At 48.8% G+C, this 24,899-nt stretch overlaps 2 protein-coding genes across 7 annotated transcripts in view; both read left to right on the top strand.

Annotated features, from left to right (window-relative positions):
• LOC119379463 (uncharacterized protein ZK1073.1) overlaps positions 1–24,899 on the top strand; it is a gene marked incomplete at its 3' end in the record, with an annotated part of 493,970 nt that overhangs the window by 41,412 nt on the left and 427,659 nt on the right. For 3 of the 6 annotated variants that reach the window (XM_049411985.1, XM_049411987.1, XM_037648766.2), the window contains 1 exon segment: positions 2,807–2,842. In XM_049411985.1, the coding sequence (XP_049267942.1) occupies positions 2,807–2,842 (36 nt within the window). 6 annotated transcript variants of the gene reach the window in all.
• LOC125756928 (uncharacterized) overlaps positions 1–24,899 on the top strand; it is a 120,258-nt gene that overhangs the window by 73,723 nt on the left and 21,636 nt on the right. The window lies entirely within an intron of this gene.

Raw genomic sequence — 24,899 nt, 5'->3', positions numbered from 1 at the left:
TGTTAGTCAGCGCCGGTCGCAGCCATGGCGGCGAGTGTGAAACACTCTTTTTCTGCCTGTTGGCGTCACGTAGCCGGCGGCAAGTTATCTTTTCGTCCACTTTACTTTCTTCACATTTATATTCTAATTACTAGAAATAACACCCCCTATACTTTCCTTGGCATTATTGTCTGTTAGTTCTCATTAATATTGTGTCTAACAAAGAAAAACGAGCCCTTAAATGTCACCTTGTTTCCTTTATGTAATGTGAGAAAACTCTAGAGAGGGATGGCGGGGCAAGCAGCAGAAGGCCCGCAAATAAGTGAGGCGAATTAAAAAATGAACGAATAAATAATAACTTGACTCGCTGAGTGCGATTGTAAACGCTGAAGAAGTGCATCTGGCTTTCGTGCAATGCCGATAAGCGTATCGAGTCCAGCATTAGTGCGTGGACGAAAAGCATTGACGCAAGGACACTAGTCTGTGTAACGATGATCTGTGCCAACGAAAGCTAGCGTTGTTGGGAGCGTGGGCTTGCTCTGCACAACTCTGTTGTTGCGACAAGAACTTTTGCTTGGCTCTTGACAAGGCCCCGCACACCCGCTTTTTCAGGCCTAGCTCTGTTTTTTTTTTGTATTTGGTAGACGTTGTCAAGGTTTCTTCTTGAAAAACAGCTCGCGCTGATTCTGCCGAGCCGCGGCGTGTGTAAATATAAATCGTTCCAGCTGCCCTTGAGAGGGGAACCCAAGGATGTGACCACGCGCGCCGCATTCATCGAGTCTGGCTAGCGACGTGGCGCCGGCTCAATCAAAAACCACTGCGCGTTTGTTTAGCGGCACCAGCAATCTGGGGCCTCTTGGCCACTACGTGACAAGAAAATAGCGCACTCCTCGTAGCCGGCCACGGAATTCCTTCTCTTTTGGTGTGGACAAGGAGAATGAGCGCCATGAAGCGACATCGTTGCGCTTTCCCCAAAATATCTCTTTGCCCTTCTATTCTTTGCGCGCTTATTTAAATGATGTTCCCGCTCAGGTTGTGGGTTTGATTCATTGCTACTTTCATCCAGGATATTGCTGTAACACTAAGCAGGAATGAAAGAGGGAAATAGAACGGTGTATTGTGCAGAAATTCAAAGGCATTTCATTTTTAATTTTCGGTTGTTTGATTTTTCGAGTTCAATCAATCTCAATGAAATTCGCTGGGTACGTCCCTTTGTACGTTTCCGCCATTTATGCCAGATTACAGGCTTGAGAGATATGCAGGTTGTTTACAAATAAAACTTATTCTTTGTGTAACACCGCCGAACTGGCTTCCTACACTTATTGGCCACAGTGTGCGTGTGGCGCCATGTATTTATTTATTTATTTCCTGATACTGCGGGTCGAGTTTGCCGGCCCAAAGTAGGAGGGGCATACTTATATGCAAATATTTATATGAGCAGGCGTATTCATGATCTACGCATTCATAACAAAAAGGCTTAGAAATCAAATGAACAATTGCATGTACAATCGGGACTACAAGTTACACGTTAATAGGTAAGACTACACGCAGCACACGAACGTAAAAGCGCAAAGAAACACACCATAGGGCAAATATTCTTCTAGACAACGGGTCTTTGATGGACGAACTTTGGTGGCTTCGCGCATGGGCTCGTGTGTGTAGGTGTGTTTCACATATGGATCCGCTTCGCAAAGGATGGATAAGCGGCGTCCCGAAAAACTTCAGTTCACAAAAGGTCAGACAGAGCGTTTGTTTATGAAACGCGTTATTGCGGCGCCAGGTTTGTCAGGAGGAATAGGCTTGTTTACGAAGGCAGGGCTAAGTTGCTTCAGCGTACGGGAAGCCGCTTTCTACATTTTCAGATGTATTTTGCCTCGTAGAAATGTGTTCAGCTTAGGGCGACGTTTACTTCCTCAATTGTGGGAATGCACAAGGAAAAGTGTTGAAAATCTACGGGCTGTTGTTTCGCCATATACTCGGGCTACTCGTCATAGCCAATACGTTTAGCAGGCTACGTCGGTGGGCAGTACCGGAAGCCGCTCGGGGCGTGTGTTTGTAAACAGCAAAAAGATTCGATGGCTAACATCGCTGTAAACAAAGCAGTCGTGCCTTCTAAGAACCATTGTACCCTATGCGACGTATTTTTGTCCTACAACTGTATTCGTCGTGAACATTACGTTTAACACTTAAAAACCAGGCAATGGTAGATGTAAAATGAAGGTATACGAAGTCAGCAGAGTGTGTCGGTGAATAAATACAAGTATCCTAGTTGACATTAATAGGAGAAAAAAATTGACCTGGGCAGGCAACGTGATGCCAAGGTTGGAGCTGCGCAATGGGCACCAAGCGATGGGTGATGGAATGGAAAGTGGCATCGCTGGGCAGGCTGGAGGTGGAGACACGCTATTCTGGTCGTGATTAAAGGGAATGCAAGCTTGCCATATGACGGTTATTGTTTTTTAACAGATAGACGCCCTAAAGCGATTTTGTGTTGATATGGGCTGGAAAGAATGTAATGGCTTCGAAAGGACCCTTTTGTATGTAGTAAGTTACCTAAACCCCTTTCCTAAGTATGAAAGGGGCTGAGTTATGGAGATACGAAAAGACACTCGCAGATTACCTTAGTGTGCGCTTTTTTATGGAAGCGCATAACTGCGTAATGTATGGTATATATCATTACTGCACAGAAGGTGAATCTGCTACTCGTCGACGCTGCTTTGTGGAACAGTGGCGATAGTATCATTGAAACTCTTACGATGTGTACCATGTGTGCCATTGGAAGGGATGATCTGTTTAACCCTTCCTTTCTCCCTCTTCTTTTCTATAGGCACTAGGGACCGTGTATGAGGAAGTTAGTTGCAATGTGAGCACTTCCACTACCTTTTGACGGCAGTCTTTGCCTTGCATGCGTTTGCCTGCTTCTTGTGCCCGCTCGCCTTGTCCTCCATCGCACGAGACACATCACTGCATGGCATAAATGACTTTTAGTTACATCAGCAGGAGTTTTTCCTCGCCTGAATGTGCTGGGGTGTTCTATTGATGCAACCAGTTGATGTTGCCGGAAATCGCGCCAATTCAGCGACCATTTGAAGCGCTTCACATCTCTCTATAATGGCGGGACCTCGCCAGCTTCATGAGAAATGCGGCCGTGCAACAAATTATTTCGCGACCCAGGCTGCCCACAGGAACTCCCGCTCTGTATCCAGCATTCGTTCCTTCGACGTGTGCAGGCAACAAGGAAAATGTTGCACGAGATTCACGCTTCTAGTTACAGTTCCTTCGTGCTCGGCAGCACGGCTGTTGGAATACAGCGACACCTTTCCCTTTCTAACCTGTATTGGGATTAATATTTACAAGTTCGATTCATTTGAACACAAGGCCAACATTTGGACACTCGGCTCCTTCCGCTTAGACAAAACGCGATCGCTCTTCAGTGACATGAAGCTTGCGGAATTCCATTTTTCATATACAAAACATCTTGCTTGGAGAGATAATTTGCAATGTAAAGCACTGCCTAACTCCTCGTACTTCTCTTCTGTGAAGCAGAATAGGCGCCTTATTAAAGTCCATATCAGTGGAGCTGGGAAGCTGGTAATGGACATGTTTGCACGGCTCACAGAATGTGGATTGGTTGTTTTAAGACTGCTTTGCATGCGGCTTTCGGTGTTGTGTCATTGTGGCAATAAGTGCTGTATTGCGAGACTCCCAGTTCAAGAGTGAGTGACGTTAACGGAGACAGACGAGTGACTAGACACGAAGGCAAGCGCATTGCAAGACGCGGCTGATGAGCTCAGGCGATGGCTGTGTGCCTTTCTCACTGGTCTTATCACCTAGAAAAATTATTTCCTCCATACCCATTTCACACTTCTCAGCGTCTGAGACGCGTACAGCGCGGCCCTCAAACGCCTTATGCTCTTTTTCATTCGAGCCGCCACCTGATGACACTCTCACACCCGAGACACCATCAAATACATGCGACATGGCCTTCTGGTACACCTCTGGTGCAGACGCTAAACCGAATGGCATGCGAAGAAATCTGAAACGCCCAAATGGCGTGCTGAACGTGCAGATGCGAGAGCTCTCTTCGTCTAACGGAATTTGATAGAAACCAGAGTTCGCGTCAAATATTGAGAACACACGCTCACCTATCAGCTCGGCTTCATTTTCTTCACGTTTCGTCATTCCAAAATGCTCACGCTTGAGCATTCATTAATGTTCCGTAGATCCATGCAAGTTTTCAGAGCACCACTTTTTTTTTCAACTATAACCATTCAGTTAGTTCATCAACCCTTGTAATGATGCCTGCTCATACGCTGTAACTCATCCTTTAGCGGTTGCTTGAGGAGGTGGGGCACACGGTGCGTGTTGTGAATAACTGGACGCGTTCCTTGTCGAAGCACTATTTTGTAGGTGTTCGAACGCATCCCAAGCTGCGAAACAAGTTCGGGTAGTCTTTCATGACGCGCTCCCGAAGCGCTGCCTGTCCCGGTCCAACTTGATACTGTTTTGCCGATACATCAGCGGTGCGACGCACAAGGCCCAAGTCCTCGCATGCAGGGAGTGTCCGAGTTGGGCACATCTTTTTAACACCGCAAAAAAATTTTACGCTCACAGTCTTGCCTTGGTGAGTAACTGGCATCGCTACTGTTCCAAGATGGTTGATGGCTTGACCGCGGTAACTGCTTAGCGTCGCCTTGCTTTTCTGAAGCTTGTAGTGGTGGCCTCAGATATCCTTGAGCCAACGCACAGGAATTAAGTTTACATGTGATCCCGTGTCTACTTTCAGCTTCAGCTTGGTGTTTTAGGAGCGGCGTGTACACTAGTGCTCATTGCTCCCACCAGAGGCGCAGCTGCGCTCTCTCCGGTGATTTCAAGAATGCTCACTAGATGGCGCGCCGCCGCTCAAGGCGGCGCACACCACGCTCGCCGCATCCATTACTTAGATAGGTGACCGCTAGAGGGCCGCGCCTCTCGTTTGGCGCTCGCGTTTGGCGCGCTTCCTTTCTCTTCGCCGGGAGCTCACTCAGTGAACGCTCTTCGTTGCCGCTCCGCAGCATGAACACCCCAGCCAAGGCAGCAGTGCGGCGGGCTCGCTACGCAACAGCAGCTTGGGCTCGCCGCAAAGACCCTGCGGTGAGAGCCCGGGAGGCCGAAGCGAAGAGGGCTAATATATATATAACAACGTTATCACGTCTGTATATTATGGTAGAGGATGTGTACGGAGGATTCGCGGGTTACCCGATCATCTCCGACCAAGCTCCTCTAACGTCATTCACTTCGTGGATATGGCGGTAAGTTTTCACGGTTTCGTCTACCACCCATTCTGAGCTCTTGCTGGCACAAACTTGTGATACTTCATAGTGCGCGTTCGACCAGTTGCTGCGTGTTTCATCAAGATCGTCGACCGCTTTCTCTCTTCTGCAGGCTGCAGCAAAATTATTCTGCCGGCCCACTTTCTGCACCGTTGACCATGTGCAGGGCATTTTTTTCGGTTCATGCCACCTCTTGCACTTCTTGCAGGCCCTTTTTTTGATGTCTTGTCCTTGCTTGACACATTTTTTTTTTGCTGATGACTTGAACAGTTTTTGTTCGCGGAGCTTGCCACACTTTCTTTATTTGCGGCCATTTCTACGAATTGTGCTCTTTTAATAGCACTTTCGAGTGATAGCGAGTCTTCCCTGAGTAGGCGCTCTCGAAGGTGGTCATCAGCTGTTTCTAACACAATTTGATTACTTATCATGGATTCACGTTCCGAACTTGAAACTCTGTGCTTTCAACTGCAGGACCCTCACAAAGCCTTCAAAAGGCTCGCCATCCGCCTGGACGCGCTTCCGAAACAAGTACCGTTCGAAAGTCTCATTCGTACGAGGGTGACAGTAGCTCTCAAACTTTTGAAGAAGTGTGTCATATCTCTCCTCTGTCTATGTGCAACCAAAAGTGCCGAATACTTCGATAGCTTCCTGCCCGGCGACATGGAGTAGCAACGCCGCTTTCTGCTTCCGGCTGCGTTCATTCTCTCTTTCGGAGGCTTCGAAGTAAAGTTCAAAACGCTGACGAAAGTTACGCTAGTTCTCAACGATGTTCCCGGGAAAGACGAGATGGTCTGGCGGGCGTAGCCCTTTCATGGCTTGGAGGGACCTTCAGACCGTGCCCCTCTCACAATATCTAACCGACGCTGGGCCTAAGCCATACTACAGGAATAGACGCACCCCAGACACAAGAGACCACACGACGCTGCGGCACCTGTAGCGTTTCATACGAAAGTGCCGCTTTATTATTAAATTCCTCAGAAGGGGGGCGCAGCCCAAGGTTGACGGACAACCATGTGATGTTCACTGCACTATGTGACCGTCATTTTGTCTGTACACACTTTTTTATAAGAACGCAAACTATTATATCAGTAGCGCGCTAGACCAGCGAGTGCAGCGGAGGTGACACCAAGAAAGGGAAATTAACAACCACCAGTTTGTAGCACGAAACCGCAAGGAATTATACACCACCCGCCTGCGCGCTGACGTCATGCGCGAGGGAAATATCACTCGTTTACGACATTACGTTTCATTTGGTCTTCTCCAGGCTTTATCATGCCTGTAAAAATTTATGTACTGTTTGTGAGGGTGTGGGGATCGAGGCGTGCCCGAAACCTCTGCGCCGGCATTTCGCCTCTTCTGCTGATCCCTTCCCGCTCCCGTTCACCCCGCGGCGACAGGAGGTGCCACCTTCGACGATGCGCCGCTTCTCGTGGTGGCCCGCGTTCTCGGAGCGCCGCGATTTGGCGTTATCGAGAGGGAGAGAAAAAGGTGGTTCTTTAGGAAATGGAAATGATGCCACTATCGTCTGCAGCCATAGCGGGAGCACGGCTCAGCGCCATTGCGGCAGGGCAGAGGGGGACACAACGCAAGGTAGAAAAGAGAGAAGGTTGAGTTGATTGGGCTCTCGTTGGGCTGGAAAGCATCTCGGATGAGGTGGTGCCCTCAAAACAGGCCGCTGGAAGTCGGGGGAGCCGTCTCTATAGCGAGGATGACAGCCCCGTCGAACCTAGGAACTCGACGATCGAGGCTCTGCAGGGCCGGACCCTGACTGCAGCGCGCAAAAAGCAGGTCCTCCTAACTACTGGATGGTAGACCCAGCGTACATTATGCCAACAGTAGTTGACGTCTCCGCTGGCTATGGGCGGGCAGGTCAGGAGCAGGTGCGCGAGTCTCCGGCACAGTGCGGGATGCACCAGTGGGATGCACGTGCTGGAGACGGCGCCGGTAGCGTCGTCTCCAGCACCGACGCTACCAGCCGGTAGCGTCGGTCCATGTACCCAACCCGTATGCGCAGGAGGATCTCCTCCTGGTGAAGCTTCGCTGTGCTGCCGGTCTGGGTGGCTTGCCTGTAGGTGACGCCGCAGGCGATGCCTTGTGACAGCTGTGATATGAGGAGCGTCGTTGTCGTGCGCACTCTTCGCGGGTCTGTCGGCCTCCCGTGGATTCCGACGGGGGAGTTGGCGGCGCGCAGCGACACTAGACAGCATAACCCGGGATTGTAGCCAGTCTAGTTGATATGAGGGCGACGGCCATGCTCGCGCGCTCAGGTCGCTTCACGCTGAGCAGAGTTGTCTTAAGGTCGCCACCGGTTTCCAGGGCAGGTCCTCCATGAACAAGTCGACAGCCGAATGGAAGCCTGGAACTTCTGCGGCGACCGAGCTCGCGGTAGGTGGCACATCTCCCCCTTGTGCAGCACAGGGGCGGTTCAAGCTGCCGTTGAAGAGCCAGTGTCCGGTACGACCCAACCGTCTACGTACATATGCAGGAGTTCGGCATGGCTCTCGTGCTTCAACGAGGCGACCATCTGTCTCAGTGCGCACGTGGAGGAAGGCCACTTGGCAGGGGCGTAGCCAGAAATTTTTTTCGGGGGAGGGGGGGGGGGGCTTCAATCATACTTATGTATGTTCGTGCGTGCGTTTGTATGTGCGAGTGTATATATACGCAAGCAAAACTGAAAAATTTCGGGGGGTTCGAACCCCCCCAACGCGCGTATACCTTTGTGCTAGATCCGGTACCGCTCGCTAAGCCGAAGAGTGATGCCTGGTGTTCGTGCGTGGTCGTACTACGCTGAGCCGCACTTGCTGGCGGCCCACGCGTATGGAGGTTTGCCCTAGCTCTCGCTTCCAGGGCCACTGGTCATTGCGAGAGTACGCAGCCCATCTGCTCGGGACCTTTTCCCGAGCGGTGGGTCATTGCCAGTTGCGACGTGCTTGCGCCCCCCACCCCTGGCTACGCCCCTGCCGCTTGGTGACCCTTGGTAGCTCAATAGTGACAGGGACTGGTGGCCGCTACCGAGAGGGAGGCTGTATGGCGTTTGCCTAAGGGCTCCCAAGGACCTCCTTGTAGAGGCGGCACAGCCTCCCCATGTATGAGGAATGCTGAGACAAGACAGAAGAGGAGGGCTCGGCCGTCGGGAGCCTGGTGTAGGCGTCGGCGCAGTGCAGGAACACCAGTGCCAGGGGTCAGGTGCCCGCCTCGGCGTAGGTGGCGGCCGCCTGGGATGTGCATGGGACCCCAGCCACATTCGGAGGGCCCCGCGGTGCTGGTGCTCCAGCCAATGTGGCCTTCCCGTGGATTCCGACGTGGGAGTTGGCAGCCCAGCGACACCAGACAGCCTAATCCTGGATTGTCGCCAGTCTAGTTCATATGAAGGCCACGCCCATGCTCGCGCTTTCAGGTCGCTGCACGCTGAGCAGAGTGCCGTGGTAAGCACTACTACCAGGGCAGCGCGCGGTAAGGATGTGTTTTCCTTCCTGTGCGAATCGTTCGCACTGCAGCATGCCTAACGGTGCCTTAGCGCCCACGGCGGGCGCATGTACCTTTGTGCTAGATCCGGTACCGCGCGCTAAGCCAAAGAGTGGTGCGTGGTGTTTGTGCGTGGTCGTATTACGCTGAGCCGCACTTGCTGACGGCCCACGCGTATGGTGGTTTGCCCTAGCTCTCGCTTCCAGGACCACTGGTCATTGCGAGAGTACGCAGCCTATCTGCTCGGGACCTTTTCCCGAGCGGCGGGTCATTGCCAGTTGCGACGTGCTTGCGGCTCCCCTTTTGTGTGTCGTCCGCGCGAGGAAGCTCTTTGCTTCTCCGCCTTTCAGAAGCGGACGTTGTGCTGGGGTGCCACCAAAGGCCTTAAACTTCTATGGTTTGCTTCGCCGCGCGGCGCTCGGTGCCATTGCTAGCTCAAGACGGGCGGAGTACAGTCACGACGGCAAAGTTTTCTTTACCTTCCTACTTTACAGCAGACGGCAATCTCGCCTTACAGAACTGCTGTCGCCCGCACTCAGCGAAGCAGAACACAACAAGGTATCTTAAATAAAAATCACAAAGTAGGGAGAAATATCGTTTCTGTAGTCTTTTTATGTTGAGAATAACTCGTCATTACTCCGATGAAACGCCTTTCATTAGGCTGCGTAACGTAACATGTTCAGAGCCTCACAAAAATTCTAGATCAACAAAAAATGACGTTAAATCTTTGAAACAGATAAAATACCCTAGATGTAGGGATAAATTCTTAGATCTAGTGTATCACTGCCCCCGCTTCTCCGTGCGCTTTGTCTGTGCTTTCGCCGGCGCACCCTCCTCTTCTCTCTTGGCCTTCACATTGCGCATTTCATAGACGGGGAATGCACGCTTGCGCGTAAAAATTAGTGCAACGTCTTGTAGAATAACCAGTGAAATTAGCGGGATCACACCCATTGTGGGAATCGATGTCATGCAAAGCAGCCATTGGGTAGATGCATATGCCGCATTTTTTAAATGCGAAGCATTTCTTAGCGAACGTCAGGCAATTTGGCCGTTTCTATCTACGTATCTATCGATCTATCTAGCCGCCTACGCCTGGGCGCTCTCCTGGTCGTCTCCATAACTTGTTATATGCCAAAATAGGCATAGCATGCAGGGGATCAGTGTATGAAGAACACGATTCGCTGGTCACGACATGAATAACGCAATATACCTGTCGCGCACGTCATGAAACTCTTTCTCTCAATCACGTGTGGCACATAACCGTAAACCAGACTTCATGTTATGCGGGTACGTGCCACAGGTGATACAGAGTCTCAACCAACACAGTAACCGCGAACACACGCATTGACACACAAGAAAGGTGATATGATTGTTGGGGTTTTAGGTCCGAAAACCACCATATGACATGGTGGTTTCACCATCATATCATAAATTCGGAAATTTTGGCCATCGGGTATACTTTAACTTGTACCGAGATCGCACAGAACATGGGCATCTAACATTTTACCTCCATCGAAATGCGACCGCCGCGGCCGGGATCGAACCCGCGACCTTCGGGTCAGCAGCCGAGCACCTTAACCACTCCACCACCGCGGCGGACACAAGGAAAGTGAGGAAACTGAAGACAGAACACCCCTCAAAGACGCTCAACTACCATCCACTCGTCCACGTGGTCCGCAACGTGGACCACGTGGATTACGCAAAAACCGGCGTCAGTGCTTCCTACAATAAATCTGCCGAGATTACCAGGCCTCTCATCATTACCGGTGACTTCAACATTGATTTATCAAGACCCAACAACGCTTGGTCTTTATACTGCGTGAAAGACGGATTGGATGTGGAGGGGGCATCAGCAGACCTCGCTGCCACGTCCGCGACAGGAGGCATCATAGATCATTTCATCGTAAGAGGCATCCAGGATTTCTACCAGCTGCACTATACCTCGCACTTCACTACACTTAGACCCCTCATAGCCGCGATCACGAATGGATCCGATTAACAAGTCCTGTCCAGCTGCCGGTGCTCACTGATCACGGTGATGTTGACCTTGTTCAAGAACTTCCAAGAACCCCTTCTACACGTATACATGGGTACGTGAAACGTGCGTGCGTTCTCCGTCAGAACGGAGAAATATAAGCACACCAGCTGTGAGTGTAACGTACGTGCAGTGCGCCTGCGCGTGCCACTCGGCTGTGTATATATCAAGAGAAACTTTCCTGAATGAATGAATGAATGAATGAATGAATGAATGAATGAATGAATGAAGCTAACCCCACGCGTAACGCCCACGGAATCTTGGAAGGCTGGATGATGTCGCGTAGCATTCCGTCGACTTGGTTTGTAATGGCCTCGTGTTCTCGCGTCGAAACTCTGTACGGGCTCTGGCGGAGTGGCCGGGCACTTTCCTCGGTTATGATGCGGAGTTTTCTGACTAGAGTCTACCGAGTTCCTGACGACGATGTAAAGCAGTCCTTGTATTGCAGGAGCAGGGTTTTGAGCTGTTCTTGCTTATACTTCGGGAGGCTCGGATTGACGTCGAAAGCTGGTGAGGAGCTCGGTTCGTCGGAGTAGATTCGGTAGAATGGGTGAGGGCGAAAGCACTGGTGGCTTGCACAATTTCTTTGATGTAGGCAACCGTTGTGCCTTTGTTAACGTGCTTGTACTCGGTGCTGAAATTTGTGAGCACCACTGTTGCTTTCCCACCACGCAGCTTGGCTATTCCTCTTGCGGTGCAAATCTCGCGGTCGATCAACAAGTGCTAGTCTCCTTCAAAGACGCCTTCCAGGTTTGCTGATTTTTGAGTGCCAACGGGAATGATGACGCTGGTGTGAGGGGGGAGGGGGATATGGCCTTCCAGCACATTCAAGGCGTGCTCTCCTGGCGGCGTGTGCTCTGGTAATGCTTTTTCTGTGGATAGTGTTATTGACTCGGATCTCAGGTCGATGGCTCCTCCATGTAAGCTTAAGAAGTCCATACCAAGGATGACGTCTCTCGAGCAAAGCTGTAGCACTGCGAAGCTCGCGGGATAATCCGGATGTTAATGGTGACTCTCGCTGTCCACATTCCCTTCGGCGTCACTAGGTGTCCTCCAGCAGTCCGAATTTTGGGGTCCTCCGAGGCGGTCTTGACTTTCTTCAACTTCGTGGAGAACAGTCCACTGATGACAGAATAGTCGGCTTCGGTATCGACGAGAGCTGTGACACTTTGTCCGTCTATAAGAACGTCGAGGTCTCTAATTCGTCGCCTTGCGTTGCATTTAGGTCGTTGCGTTGGATCACGGCTAGGTCGGTTTGTTGCACTGCTTCCGCGTTGTGTCGTCAGGTCTTCGGACCACAAAGTTTCGACGTCAGGGCTTCGTCGGATTGCGACGTATTCTGTCGCGGCGTCGTTGTTGGCGGCGGAGAATCTTCGGTATTTCGCCGTACAGCAACCGCACCTCCATCGGTTACTGCCCTTAGTTTTCCGGATAAGACCTTGCTGAACGGCCCCGAGTAGGACCGGTGTACTGGCGGCGCTGCGGGGACATGTAGCGGGCTGGCGACGGCGATCGGGAAGGTTGTCGGGGTATCCACTGCACTCCTGTGAGGTAGCCAGCGATGTCATGAGGTCGTTCAACCCGCTGTGGACATGGTGAGTTGACGACGAAACCGCGTAGCCCCATCTGTCGGTACTGGCAGCGGCGGTAGGTATGGCCGGCTTCCCCGCAACGGTAGCAGTGCTGGCGGTTGTCTGGGGCGCGCCAAACGTTGGTTTTCCTCGGCGTGTAGCGTTGGCCGACAGACGGGCGGTATTGCGTTGGTCATGGCGGTGGCTTCTGGCGACGGTACTGCGGCTGTGCGACGTGTTGACGTGGACTTGGAGGGAGGGGCGGTGTGCCGGGCTGCAGCAGCGTAGCTCAAGTCTTGCGGCTGAGGCTGTAGTGGTTCAGGGACCCCAAGTGACTGCTGAAGCTCTTGACGAACGATCTCGGCTATCGAATCCACCTGATGTTGCGATCTTCTGCAGCTCCTCACGCACGACCGCTCTGATCGTCTCGCGCAGGTCGTTGGTTCCCAGCGCTTGAACATCCCCGTAGCTCCACGTGGGCATGCGTTGGTTATATTGCCTGGGGCGGATTTATAGCGCTTTTTCGATTGTCGTGGCCAAAAAAACGAATTCCGAGACTGTCTTCGGCGGGTTGCGCACAAGTCCGGCCAAAAGTTCTTCCTTCACTCCCCGCATCAGGAAGCCAAGCCTTTTTTTCTTCGGACATGGCGGGGTCGGCATGGCGAAATAAGCGAGTCATTTCTTCAATGTACAGCCCGATGTTGTCGTTGGGGAGCTGTACACGGCTCTCCAGAAGGGTTTCAGCCCTTTCTTTACGAACAACGCCCGTGAAGGTGTTCAAAAATCCGGTGCGGAAGAGGTCCCATGATGTTAGCGTGGACTCTGGATTCTCGAACCAGGCCCTTGCGCCATCTTCAAGGGGAAGTAGACATGGCGTAGCTTCTCGTCGCAGTTCCAGTTGTTGAACGTGGCGACCCGGTCGTAGGCCTCCAGCCAGATTTCTGGATCCTCGCATGGTGATTCGCGGAATGTCGGCGGCTCCCTCAGTTGATGCATGACGACCGTTGTAGGCGCCACAGCGGCTGTCATTCTCCCTATTGTCTTCTTCGTTGTGATCCTGGTCTTGTCGGGTAGGGGTCCGTATTCTGGTGCAAGACCTTGCTGCTTGCGACTGGCTCGCTGCTCAGCGTTGGCGTCGATGTTCCCTTGAGGGCGTGGGCTTGGCTCACGGCTGGAGGGGGGCGTCCGGTACATGGACCGGGAAGCACCTCCAGCAGATGTCACAGGGCCGTGACGTCGACGAAGGCAGTAGTCGTCGTGTTCAAGAGGAAACTTTATTTGGCCGAACTTGTGGCCGGGGAAAGTCGAACTACAGCAATACACACTGCGCACTGATAGCGGCGAACAGAGCGTCGGCCGTCGATAAACTGTTCAGTGGTAAGGCCTGTGGGCATTTATACATGCGGCATTGAACATTCGAGACTTATCGCTGGTGACCGCGTTGGTTCCAGAATGAACTCAACTGTTCGCGTTTGCGCGCTGAAGCCTATAAGAAGATTCTGAAATAATCTGGAAGGTTCCCAAACATTCGGGCGCGGTTTGCGCAAGAAAGTGAATATACGTGTAGCTAACCAGTTACATAAACATAGCAAAAGAAGCGCGCGTGGCAATAGCATTTATTCATGCTTCTTTTGCATCGGATTGACCTATCGTATGAAACTTGTCTGATCAAATCATTGAAAAATCGGAACTCATGGAAAGTCTATAAAATAATTCTGTTATAAGTTCTATATTTTACGGAGCCTATTCGAGCAAAATCTTTGTATACATTGCATGCGAAATAAAATGGTTCCGCTCTAAATGTCTGACGTCAAGTTGTTGCCTCTTAACGGCTGAACAACGTCCCACTCACTGTCTGCTTCGAACAGTGCGTGGAATAGATAACCTCAGCTCGCATAGATAACTTTTTTGAGCCAAAGTCATTTATCGTCCAGAGATATACCATTTGGACAATGCACTTTTGCCGGTCTCTTGGACTTCAAGGCCATACACCAGCTGCACAATTTTTCAAAAGGTAATATCTTTGTATTCCAGCCGATTTTCAAGACGTTTGAGCCAACAACGCGCGCAGGACACTCCGTCGTACGAGGAAATAACTCCGGTTTGGCCTCCCAATAGTCGGTTCCACTTCACGATCCAGTGCCTACATTTCGTCACATATTAATGGGGAAGTAACAGCACAGAAGCTAACTGTTTCACATTTTGCCAGCTGTATTCGCACATATTCGAGAGATGTAAAATATAAACCGTAAAGCGATAGCAGTAGCGTTGCAGTAGTAATGCCATACCGAGCGTCATTTACTTTGTTTCCACGTGAAATGTTAGGAAAAGCAGGGCCAGGGTCTTAACCGTGAAGAGGGGTGCTCTTGGGGCATCCTCCTTTCGCATGATTTTTTTGTTCGTGCCCTCATCCGCCTCAGATTTATACTATAGCAACCTGCACCGGATATCAACCTAGGATTTAGTCTAGCATGACACTGCAGGCTAGCAAAGACACTTCGGCGAAATAATTGCCAATTCGAGCTCAGTTCTGTCTTGGCGCCCATGCACCCGAGGCCACGTAACAAAAAAGAGACCCGTCAAAGCAAGATGTTTCCAAACAGCTTGCGTCGTTAGCGAGCGGGCTGGCGGGGCATACCGTGGTGGCATGTAAAAATACTATGCCGCACATGGTCTTCAAATGTGCCTCTCAAGAAGAGAGAAGGAATGGCAGGGAGGTTAACCAGTTTAGGACAACCGCTTTGCTACCCTACACATGGGAACAGGGTGGGGAATGAATGAATGAACCTTTATTTTGCAGAAGAGGAAGGCGCTCGGCCGCAGTTTGGGAATAGGTGGGGAAGGTGGGTGAACAGCATATGCACAATAAATTAACATCACTTGGTGTGAATCTGTTTTCAGTATAGGTTCAATGGAGTCGCTCTCGCGCGAGATGGTCGACCTCTTCTACACCACTCGAAACAGGCCACTTATACTAGCATAATTCGCAAGTGCTTTTTGTGCTTCATCATTTGACAGTAGTGTGTTTCCTAAAGCGCTTATGTCGTCGCGTGGCAAGTGTTGGATGCGTGTTCTTCCTCGCGAGAAAGCTGAGCAAATACAAATGAGGTGGTGTAAACCTGCTCTGCATAACTCTTGACAATGTGGGCATCGAGGAGAAGTGTTTGCAATTGCTTGTCTGGGTCTAATCCATTTGTCAAGTACATGTGGAATGTATGCTGTATTGGCCATAACCATAGGTCGGCAAAAAATCTGGAGCTCACTCAGACTCACTCACGAAACATATCTTATCCTCAGGGCTCACTCGGACTCAGACTCACCAAACTTTTCCTCATCCGGACTCACTCGGACTCAGACTCACTATAATTTTTCTCAACCGGACTCACTCGGACTCAGACTCCCCAAAATTTTATTCACTCGAACTCACTCAGACTCAGACTCACGGCTCGATCTGAGTCTGAGTGAGTCGACTCGTGAGTCCGTTAGCATTAAATTATCATTTTTATATCGTAATGTCAATGCTCTTTAACGCCAATATCCCGCATAATCGGTGCGCTACTTAGCACCTTTTGATCTCGTACCTTCAAATACGAGTTGAGTTTGCAGTTCAATAAGGACCTTTTAATTGAAAGTCATGACTCACACGAGATATTTTTATCAGTAACTTCCCGTGAAAGAGTTTGCGGGGGGGTCAAGGCACCTCCTCCCCCTCTCCCTCCTCAACTCACGGCTCTGATCAATAAATATTGAGCTGACATATGAACGGCAGTGCGTTGAAGTATGCGAGAGTGTACGGGAGTATAAACGTGAGCTGACATAGGGCTGATAGTAATGCTAAAGTTGAGTAGATAGGACCATAGGTCGGCAAAAATTGTGGAGCTTACTCAGACTCACTCATGCAATATATTTTGCCCTTAGGGCTCACTCGGACTCAGACTCACAAACACTTTACTCAACCGGACTCACTCAGACTCACGCCTCGATATGAGTCTGAGTGACTCATGAGTTTGCCGACGTATGGCCATAACCTTATTCAGAAATATCTCTTGCTGGCGAGTAAGTCCGCCCTTGTCGCTTAATAGAGGTGCTGGTGTAGCTTCGTATACTGACCGATTCGTACGAAGCGGTGGCTGAACTTACAGCGACAACGACTGAAGATGCGGTGGCCAACGATATTAGAAAAAAGTTAAAGAGATTACAGGATTGCGGCATCGATGCGGAAATTTTGTGGACACCGGGACACACTGGCACGGACGGGGGAAACGAAGCCTCTCATGCGGTCGCCGCGCAAGCGGGTGGGCTTGACTATTCATTGAGCACCCCACACCCCAGTTCGTCGCCAAACCTGGCGGACCTCAATCCCTACCTAGAAATGCTGCGCGCAGGCTCTCCTAACAGAGCATTTATGCATTATATTCGCGTAAAATTGAAAACCGACAGCAAACGAAGGCTATTAACAGGGTGGGGCAGATTGAAAGATGGAGAAAAAAATAAGAGAAAGGCAGCGCATAAAACAGCCACGCATGGTCAGCCACAGTCCGTCACTTTTGCGTGGCACACGACATCACTGTCGCAGCCACTTGTCCAAGTTCGTGTCTTTTAAAAACCTCAACAGCGCCTTCATCACCTTTCGAAATTTCTGCGATGCGTTTCCTGTCGAAGGTCAAATGAATCTCCTGAAATTGTCCATTGAAGCACACCCTACTTTTCGTTTGTGGAAGAGGCTAAGCCAGATCGACGAGTGATGGAGATAAATCATAGGTGAGGCTGGCAACGAGTATACTACTCATTTACAAACCCCAAGAATTGTTTCCCCGATTGTCGAAATTTCTGGAGCCCTCCACTACGGCGTACCTCATAATCACATCGTCGTTTTGGCACGTAAAACTTCAGAAATTTGTTAACAATCGTTCCGTGATTGCTTGCGTACACCGACAGCATTGCTACGAGCGGCACTCAGATGACGAAAGCCTCTTACTGTCTTCTGTCATGTGAGCGCTGTGCTCAGAATATTTACATTCAAGCCTAGAAACCCCTGAAGCCTAAAAAATGCTGCGTCACCATTCGGTACGGTCACCGTACCTGTGCGGTAACTTTTGCGTCATCACTATATATTAGTTATGGAAGTGACTCGTAATAAAGTCACTCGTGTTAACGTGACACCGTAGTGAGTGCCAAAAATTAATCCATCATCACCCACTACGTTGCGCCTCCTACGCGCGTCGTAGTTATGGCGCCAAAAACCAAAATATATTTTTTCTACGCTTAAAGTATCAGCAGGAATTTCGAGATAAAAAATATAGGAACTTCGCTTATGTGCATGTTGTCTATATAATGTTGCATTTGATAAAGAACCAAGGTAAAGTGCAGGCAGACAAAAGACTGCAAATCGCCAAAGCTAAGCGAGGTGCTGCTAAAAGCCCCCGTTAACTGCTGTGTGAAGCGAAGTATTCTTGCGCAAAACTCCTTTGATGCTTTAACTAACCTGCGTGCGCGGCGACGAGATGGTTCACATTAAAGCATTCTTGCGCAAGTCAATTGAAGCTACAACTAATCTGCGTGCGCGGCGACGGGGCGTGCCACATTGACCTCTGATCGAAACTGCTGTCTGTATGACCTCGTACATCATCGTCCCGTTTTTCCTGAATTCCTGGAGCCAGACAAAGCTCATTCACGAAGAGTTTTAATGCGATACCAATTATATGGACACTTTCGGCGGGTTCCTGCCATCGCCATCGTCGTCATGCTTCGTATAAAGTCTAACTCGATAACACCGCCCCGCACATATATGTTCTATGCGCCAGTAAAAGAGCGCGAGTGTCGGGGACGAACGCGGCTAAAGCAGACATGAATCGAGCCGGCCATGCGATGCGTGTCGACACCTCAAGCAAGGAAGAAATACCCCGCCTGTCTTTCGTCGAGCGAAGGAGCATGAACGGGCGCCTGTGGGCGTAGGGGGAGCTGCATCTCTCGAGCAGCAACTGGGAATTTGGATCATAAGAAGGCAGTCGCGGCACACGTTAGGAGACAGCTTGTATACATGCTGGGCTTTCTCCGCTTACTTCGCATTGAGACCACAGGCAGCACGACAGCCGCTTCTCTCCCTAGAGCGGGCGCATTCGCTTGAACCAACGTTTTGTAGGGTTACGCGAGATTGGATAAAAAAAAATAGCTGCTGGCCTTACTTCGTAAAACATTCCAATTTGTTGCGATTGCATTCATTGCTTCGCCTTGCGGTGATCAAAGCGTGATTTTTTTTCTGATAGTACCCCAAAAGAAAACCAATGAGCAACCAGTTGGCGCCGCAATTCACTGATTGGGATTGTTGTAAAGTTCGTGAATCGGTTTAATGCAAGGGGGAAGAGACGTGGCACAGTGCACGTGCGTTATATTATCATGACATCGATCAGCCAGCGTTAGCCAACGCAACAAGTGACAGCATGGGCCAGCGCACCCTCTCAGGAGTAAGCTGACTCATATTTAAAATCACTTATGAGTGTATGAGTGAGTTCACTCATGATTTGGGAAGACGTGTTCGGTATGATAACAAAAAATAGCTTACTCAACGATGAAACAAATCTTCGGGTTTATCTATACACACAGTCGACGCCAAAATTGCACTGTGCAAGCGTTAACACATAGGCTTTGCGCTTGTACTGAGTTCAACGTGCAGCACTGTTATCAATAGTAGGGCAAGGCGGGGCAAAATGAGACGCGGGGCAAAACTCGACATTTTGACTTTGCCGCCCTCTACAGCTAATACAAAAAGTACATTTTCTTTGTTTCTCTATTTCAGCGATAGCTCCCGATGTGTAAAAGTTGATGATTGCTCACAGCTTTCGCGCGGGAAAAATTGCGCGGCTGATGTCAGTGTGTTCGTGACCCGCCAAAAAGGGGCGAAATTCTGCTCGGCCAAATTTTCGGATCCGTGCATCAAGCTACTCCGGCATCAGTACAACAATGTAATTATTTATGTTGTTACTTTATACTACTAGCTAAATGCCACCAAAAGTTTAGTTCATTTGGAGACCGTGGGCCAAAGGGGAAATGTTTTTGAATTTGGGCATGTGAGAGGGGCAAAACGCGACGAAAAGGCATTGAATAGCCTTAGAGAGTCTCTTATTAAGTGAACCATTTATTTACGCTCATTATATATGATATTTTTTTGTTAACGATGGTGCGGACGTACAAGTGAATATCATCTAGAGTTTCCTGGGAGGAAAACGACATGAAAAAAGCACTGAATGCTTTTCAGGAGTTTCGGAGCAGCACAGCGCCGGGTTCTGCGTGTATTCAATGCGTGGAGTGCAAAGACTGGGCGCATGAAGATTGCGTGGCGACCCACGGAGTGAATTTGAAGTGCTTCTACTGCAAGAATTGAATGATAAAATTTTTTCACGCTGTCTCGTGTTGCCTCACGCAGCGTCTCGTTTTGCCCCGCAGGTTAGGACAAAATGAGACATGTGGTGCATTTTTCGTTTCTTTTTAAAATATTACTTTGAACTCTCACATCATGGCCACATTTATGTAGCGCATACCTTGGGCCCAAAAGAAAGTTCCTGTGTTGACATTTTATGGCAACAAGTGAAATAAAAAAAGATATTCACTGTTTTCACTTTTTTGTCGCGTTTTGCCCCACCTTACCCTAAATGCTTTATCATAATGCTGTTATCAATCGCAAATGCTTTGAAAAATGAAAGGGGTCCTTTTATATACATGTGACCAATGATACATGTCGCTGGTAGCAACCTATTAAGCGTCAAGTACTTTTCATGTTCTGTCTGACATTTTAAATCGGTTCATTCAAAGCAGACTTGAGAAAGTTTGCCTTTTAAGTGATGTAATTGCTATAGCACATAATCCCTTTTCGCACGAGCTGCTTTTTGGGTCCGCAGTGCGTTGCGCGCCAGCTGTTCACGCGTGAACGTGGCCATCACAGAACGATAACGTGCGCGCAGGCTCTCACTCTGACAAGGCAAAAACACAAGTCAGTTGTATCCTGCGTTATCACTTAGCAGCAGCATGCTCGCGTGTTCGATTTTCCACCCGCACTCAGCTCGTGAACGACAGCTGTTGAAACGGCGCGTAGGCGCGTTGTACTATATTTTTATACTTCGTTTGCCTCCTGTAACTTCCTCAGACCTGAGCGCAATGACACCTACTCCTGGGGATTGTCGGCCTATTGCTTTCCTCAGGAAGCGAATAGACGCCATGTGTTATTTACCTATAGTCCCACAATGCTTCTCCTCCAACAGGGACACCGGGTATATAGAAACATTGTCCCTTTAGTGGCAGATGGTGTCTGAAGAGGTCAACACGCAGACAACAGGCGTGCAAAATAACCAAGTATCGTTGTCGAATGCGGTGGTAAGTTTTGGATACCCCAGAGAGCGCGCATTGCGGATCAGAGTGGAAGGACTCGCGTATTCCAGAACGCAGACTGCGGGGTATCACAAGTAGCCACTGGCGGCCGTCGGCGTTGTAATTGCGTCGGTGCAGTAGGTCATCACGAATGGCGAAATGGTGGGCTTGACGACGCAACGCGCGAGTGGTTGGTGTTGCCGATGGATCGGTGAGCAAGTCTGTCAGCGAGGCGATCCATTTATCCTTGCGCTGTTCGGTAGCGATGGTGTGAACGTCGATGGAAGAAACAACAATGTTAGGTGCTGAGCAGGGGGCATTGTCGTCAGGCAAGGGGGAGAGCAAGAGTGCGTCGGCGTCAGGATGCTGGCGTCCGTTGCGGTACAGTACGCGGGTATCGTAGTCCTGTAGGCGAAGTGCCCAGCGGGCGAGGCGGCCTGAGGGATCCTTCAATGATGACAACCAGCATAGTGCATGACGGTCGGTGATGACATCAAATGGGCGACCATACAAATAAGGTCGGAACTTCGTAAGGGCCCATATGATCGCCCGGCATTCCTTTTCGGTGACTGTGTAATTGGTCTCGGCTTTAGTAAGCGTACGACTTGCATATGCCACGACATATTCAGGGAACCCTGGCTTGCGCTGCGCAAGGACAGTGCCAAGGCCAACACCGCTGGCGTCTGTGTGTACCTCTGTAGGGGCCGTAGTGGCGTAGTATGGGAGGCGACGCCAACAAACGACGGAGCTTTGCGAAAGAGTCGTCGCACTGTGACGACCACGAATGCAGGGGCCCGTTACTTCCGAGGAGCTTCGTCAGCGGCAATATGAAAGTCGCGAAGTTTGGAATGAAGCGCCGAAAGTAGGAGCATAGTCCCACGAAACTGCGCAGTTCTTTGACGGACGTCGATTTCGGGAACTCGGTCACGGCCCGAAGCTTGGCTGGATCGGGGAGAATTTCGTCCTTGGACATAACGTAGCCGAGTATTGTCAGCTGCCGTGCTGCAAATCGGCACTTCTTTAGATTCAGTTGCAGGCCAGCGTCGCTCAAACGCGTCAACACATGCTGCAGGCGTTGAAGATGCGTGGAGAAGTTCGGAGCGAAAACGACGACGTCGTCGATGTAGCACAAGCACGTGTGCCATTTCAGGTTGCGCATAACAGTATCCGTCATGCGCTCGAAGGTGGCGGGCGCATTACACAGCCTAAACGGCATGACGTTGAATTCGTACAAGCTGTCGGGCGCGACTAACGCGCTCTTCTGTCGAGCGTCATCAGCGTCATCATCATATATATATATATATATATATATATATATATATATATATATATATATATATATATATATATATAATTCAAAAGAAAGTTCTGAAGGTCCGGTACACATGTAGTTGAAGAAATGAAGGAGCACACTTACGAAAATTGCATATTTTTACTCATTTACGTTTCGGCCGTGGCACGGCCTTCGTCAGAATGGGCGGTGGTTTCTTGGCCCGTTGCCAGCCAGTTGGCGCGCGTGACGATGTAAGTTGTAGCAAGCGCGGGCCAAGAAACCACCTTTAACTTATCGGCCTACCGCTGCAACGGAGACAGCGAATCGCGGCCGCAGCTGATTTCGTTCGCTCAAACCACGGCTGAGGGCAGCATACTCGCTGCGCGCGCGCGCTAGACACGCGGTTATTTTTGTATTTCGCGGGCTTTCTTTGCAGCTTGGAAAAAATAGTATACGTGAGACTTTCTTTATCGCAAATAATGCAATTGGGGTTTCTGAAGACGCCCTCGAAGTTTGCAAGCTGTATTTCTCGCCTAAAGTCAATATTTAGCAATTTAGTTAAATCGCCCTAATTAAGAAATTAGTTAATTACAAAACAAAAAAAATGGTCTGTAGTGCGCAAGGTGGCTGTCAGCAATTTGCTACTGATTTCACTCGCCTGCCTCTAATATTGTATTTTTAACCCTTGGCTAAAGATAGCTGGGACACCCTATATATATATATATATATATATATATATATATATATATATATATATATATATATATGTGTGTGTGTGTGTGTGTGTGTGTGTGAGGAAGGAAGTGTCTTTGGATACAGTCGAATCAATATTTTGCGAAGTAGAGGACGTGCAACACGAAAACGTTTTTATTTATCCGACGTTTCAGGGAACACACAATACAGAACTGCACTCTTTTTAAGTAGACACGTGATATAAGGGGCCCCTAACATGTGATCTATCACTACCTCACAGTAATCACTGCAGTAAGGCGAGTTATGCACGGTGACAACAACAGGTCATTGCAAAGGCGTGTAAACGTATCTGAAGAATAGGCGCTTCCATGAAACAGATAGCGTGGCTAGTAATTTGAAAACCGTAACAAGATCTACAAACAAAAAATACAATTCTGCAAACGCATATATATAAACGCTGTACGCTTTCGTAGCGTCGCTTTTCTTTGCTTTTTCTTGTCGATGTTCGCACCCCTTCAATTGTTTAGTGACGCATCATGTCGTGTTCAAGCGCTTTTTCTTTCTTTTTCTTTCTTTCTCTTTTTTCCTATATGCGTTTGCAGTATTGTATTTTTTGTTTGTAGATCTTGTTACGGTTTTCAAATTATTAGTCACACTATCTGTTTCATGGAAGCGCCATTTCTTCAGATACGTTTACACGCCTTTGCAATGACCTGTTGTTGTCACCGTGCATAACTCGCCTTACTGCAGTGATTACTGTGAGGTAGTGATAGATCACATGTTAGGGGCCCCTTATATCACGTGTCTACTTAAAAAGAGTGCAGTTCTGTATGGTGTGTTCCCTGATGAAGGCCGGTCCCCGGCTGAAACGGCGGATAAATAAAACGTTTTCGTGTTGCACGACCTCTACTTCGCAATATATATATATATATATATATATATATATATATATATATATATATATATATATATATATATATATATATACACACACACACGTGTGGGTGTGAACTTCCCTGTTTACCAATAAACTGAGTTGCGAGTTGACGCTTATCCTTCGTCTTCTTTACTCACACCTTGTGTGATGTGTGCGCGCTGAAATGTTCCCAAACTGTATTCGTATCAACTCGCTCCGCTTTGTATACTTACATTAGGACCTCTCTTGTTTTAATATACATCAGTGACCTTTCACGACGCCTAAAATCGTGTGAGTATTCTTTATGCTAACAACACTACTGTTTTATGCTGAGATAATAACCTTGATTCATTAAGTGCAGGCTTAACCATGACGCGGAAAACATAGTTAACTGGTGCCGACGGAATAGATGACACATTAATGCTACAGAATCTAAATTCTTCCTTTTCTCTACCAAACACAAACTTATTTCAGGGTCTCCATCGTTAACCTTTGCTTCCAACACTTTTTATCCTACTGAGAGTGTAATGTTTATTGGTACGATATTACATAAACACCTCAAATTTCATGAGCATGTTTTGTTCTTAACAAAAAAGGCAGCTGATGGAATTAGAATACTAATTAACGTTTGCAATTTCTTTAACATAAAAACGCTACTCTCCCTTTACTGCGTTTTAGTTCATACGTGTATTAATTATTGCATAATTATTGCGTGGGGTAACACGTATCCCGTCCATTTATCCCCCTTACAGCATACTCACAATCAAGCTATTCGCGTCATGACACGTAGCAGCTGTACATCAGTAGCATCTCTTCGGCCTACCTACAACGGTGTTCTGTCAGTAGCAAAAGTAAATAAATACTCACTTGGAATACGTGTGCGCATATCTATAAGCGGAAAGCTCCCGATTCCTATAATTACTAACAGCCAGTTTCCTTACTCTATGTCTATCCGATTCACTTCCACCAACAGCTATTTATTACCGAAACCCAGAACTAGTTATGGTAAATTCCCTACTAACTTTTCAGCCACATAACTTTGGAACTGATTACCATGCCATTTTAACATGTTCTCCATTTCCACGCCTTCAAATCAAATTTTCGTAATTATTTGCACTCAGCGTAATTATTTAATCATCACTGCTTTTAAATCCTATTTTGTAATCAAAACATTTTACAGTGTTAATAACTCATCTAGTACAGTGTTCAGTTCTTTACATTTACCTGCTTTGTTCTTACTTTTATTACTCATTTCTTATGGGACGTCCCCTGTGCAGTCTGTTGACTATGGGAC

Source organism: Rhipicephalus sanguineus, chromosome 1 (genome assembly GCF_013339695.2).
Source record: "Rhipicephalus sanguineus isolate Rsan-2018 chromosome 1, BIME_Rsan_1.4, whole genome shotgun sequence".
Classification (NCBI taxonomy): Eukaryota; Metazoa; Arthropoda; class Arachnida; order Ixodida; family Ixodidae; genus Rhipicephalus; species Rhipicephalus sanguineus.
The sequence above is the reverse complement of the archived record's forward strand: the minus strand, read 5'-3'. Positions and strand labels throughout refer to the sequence as shown.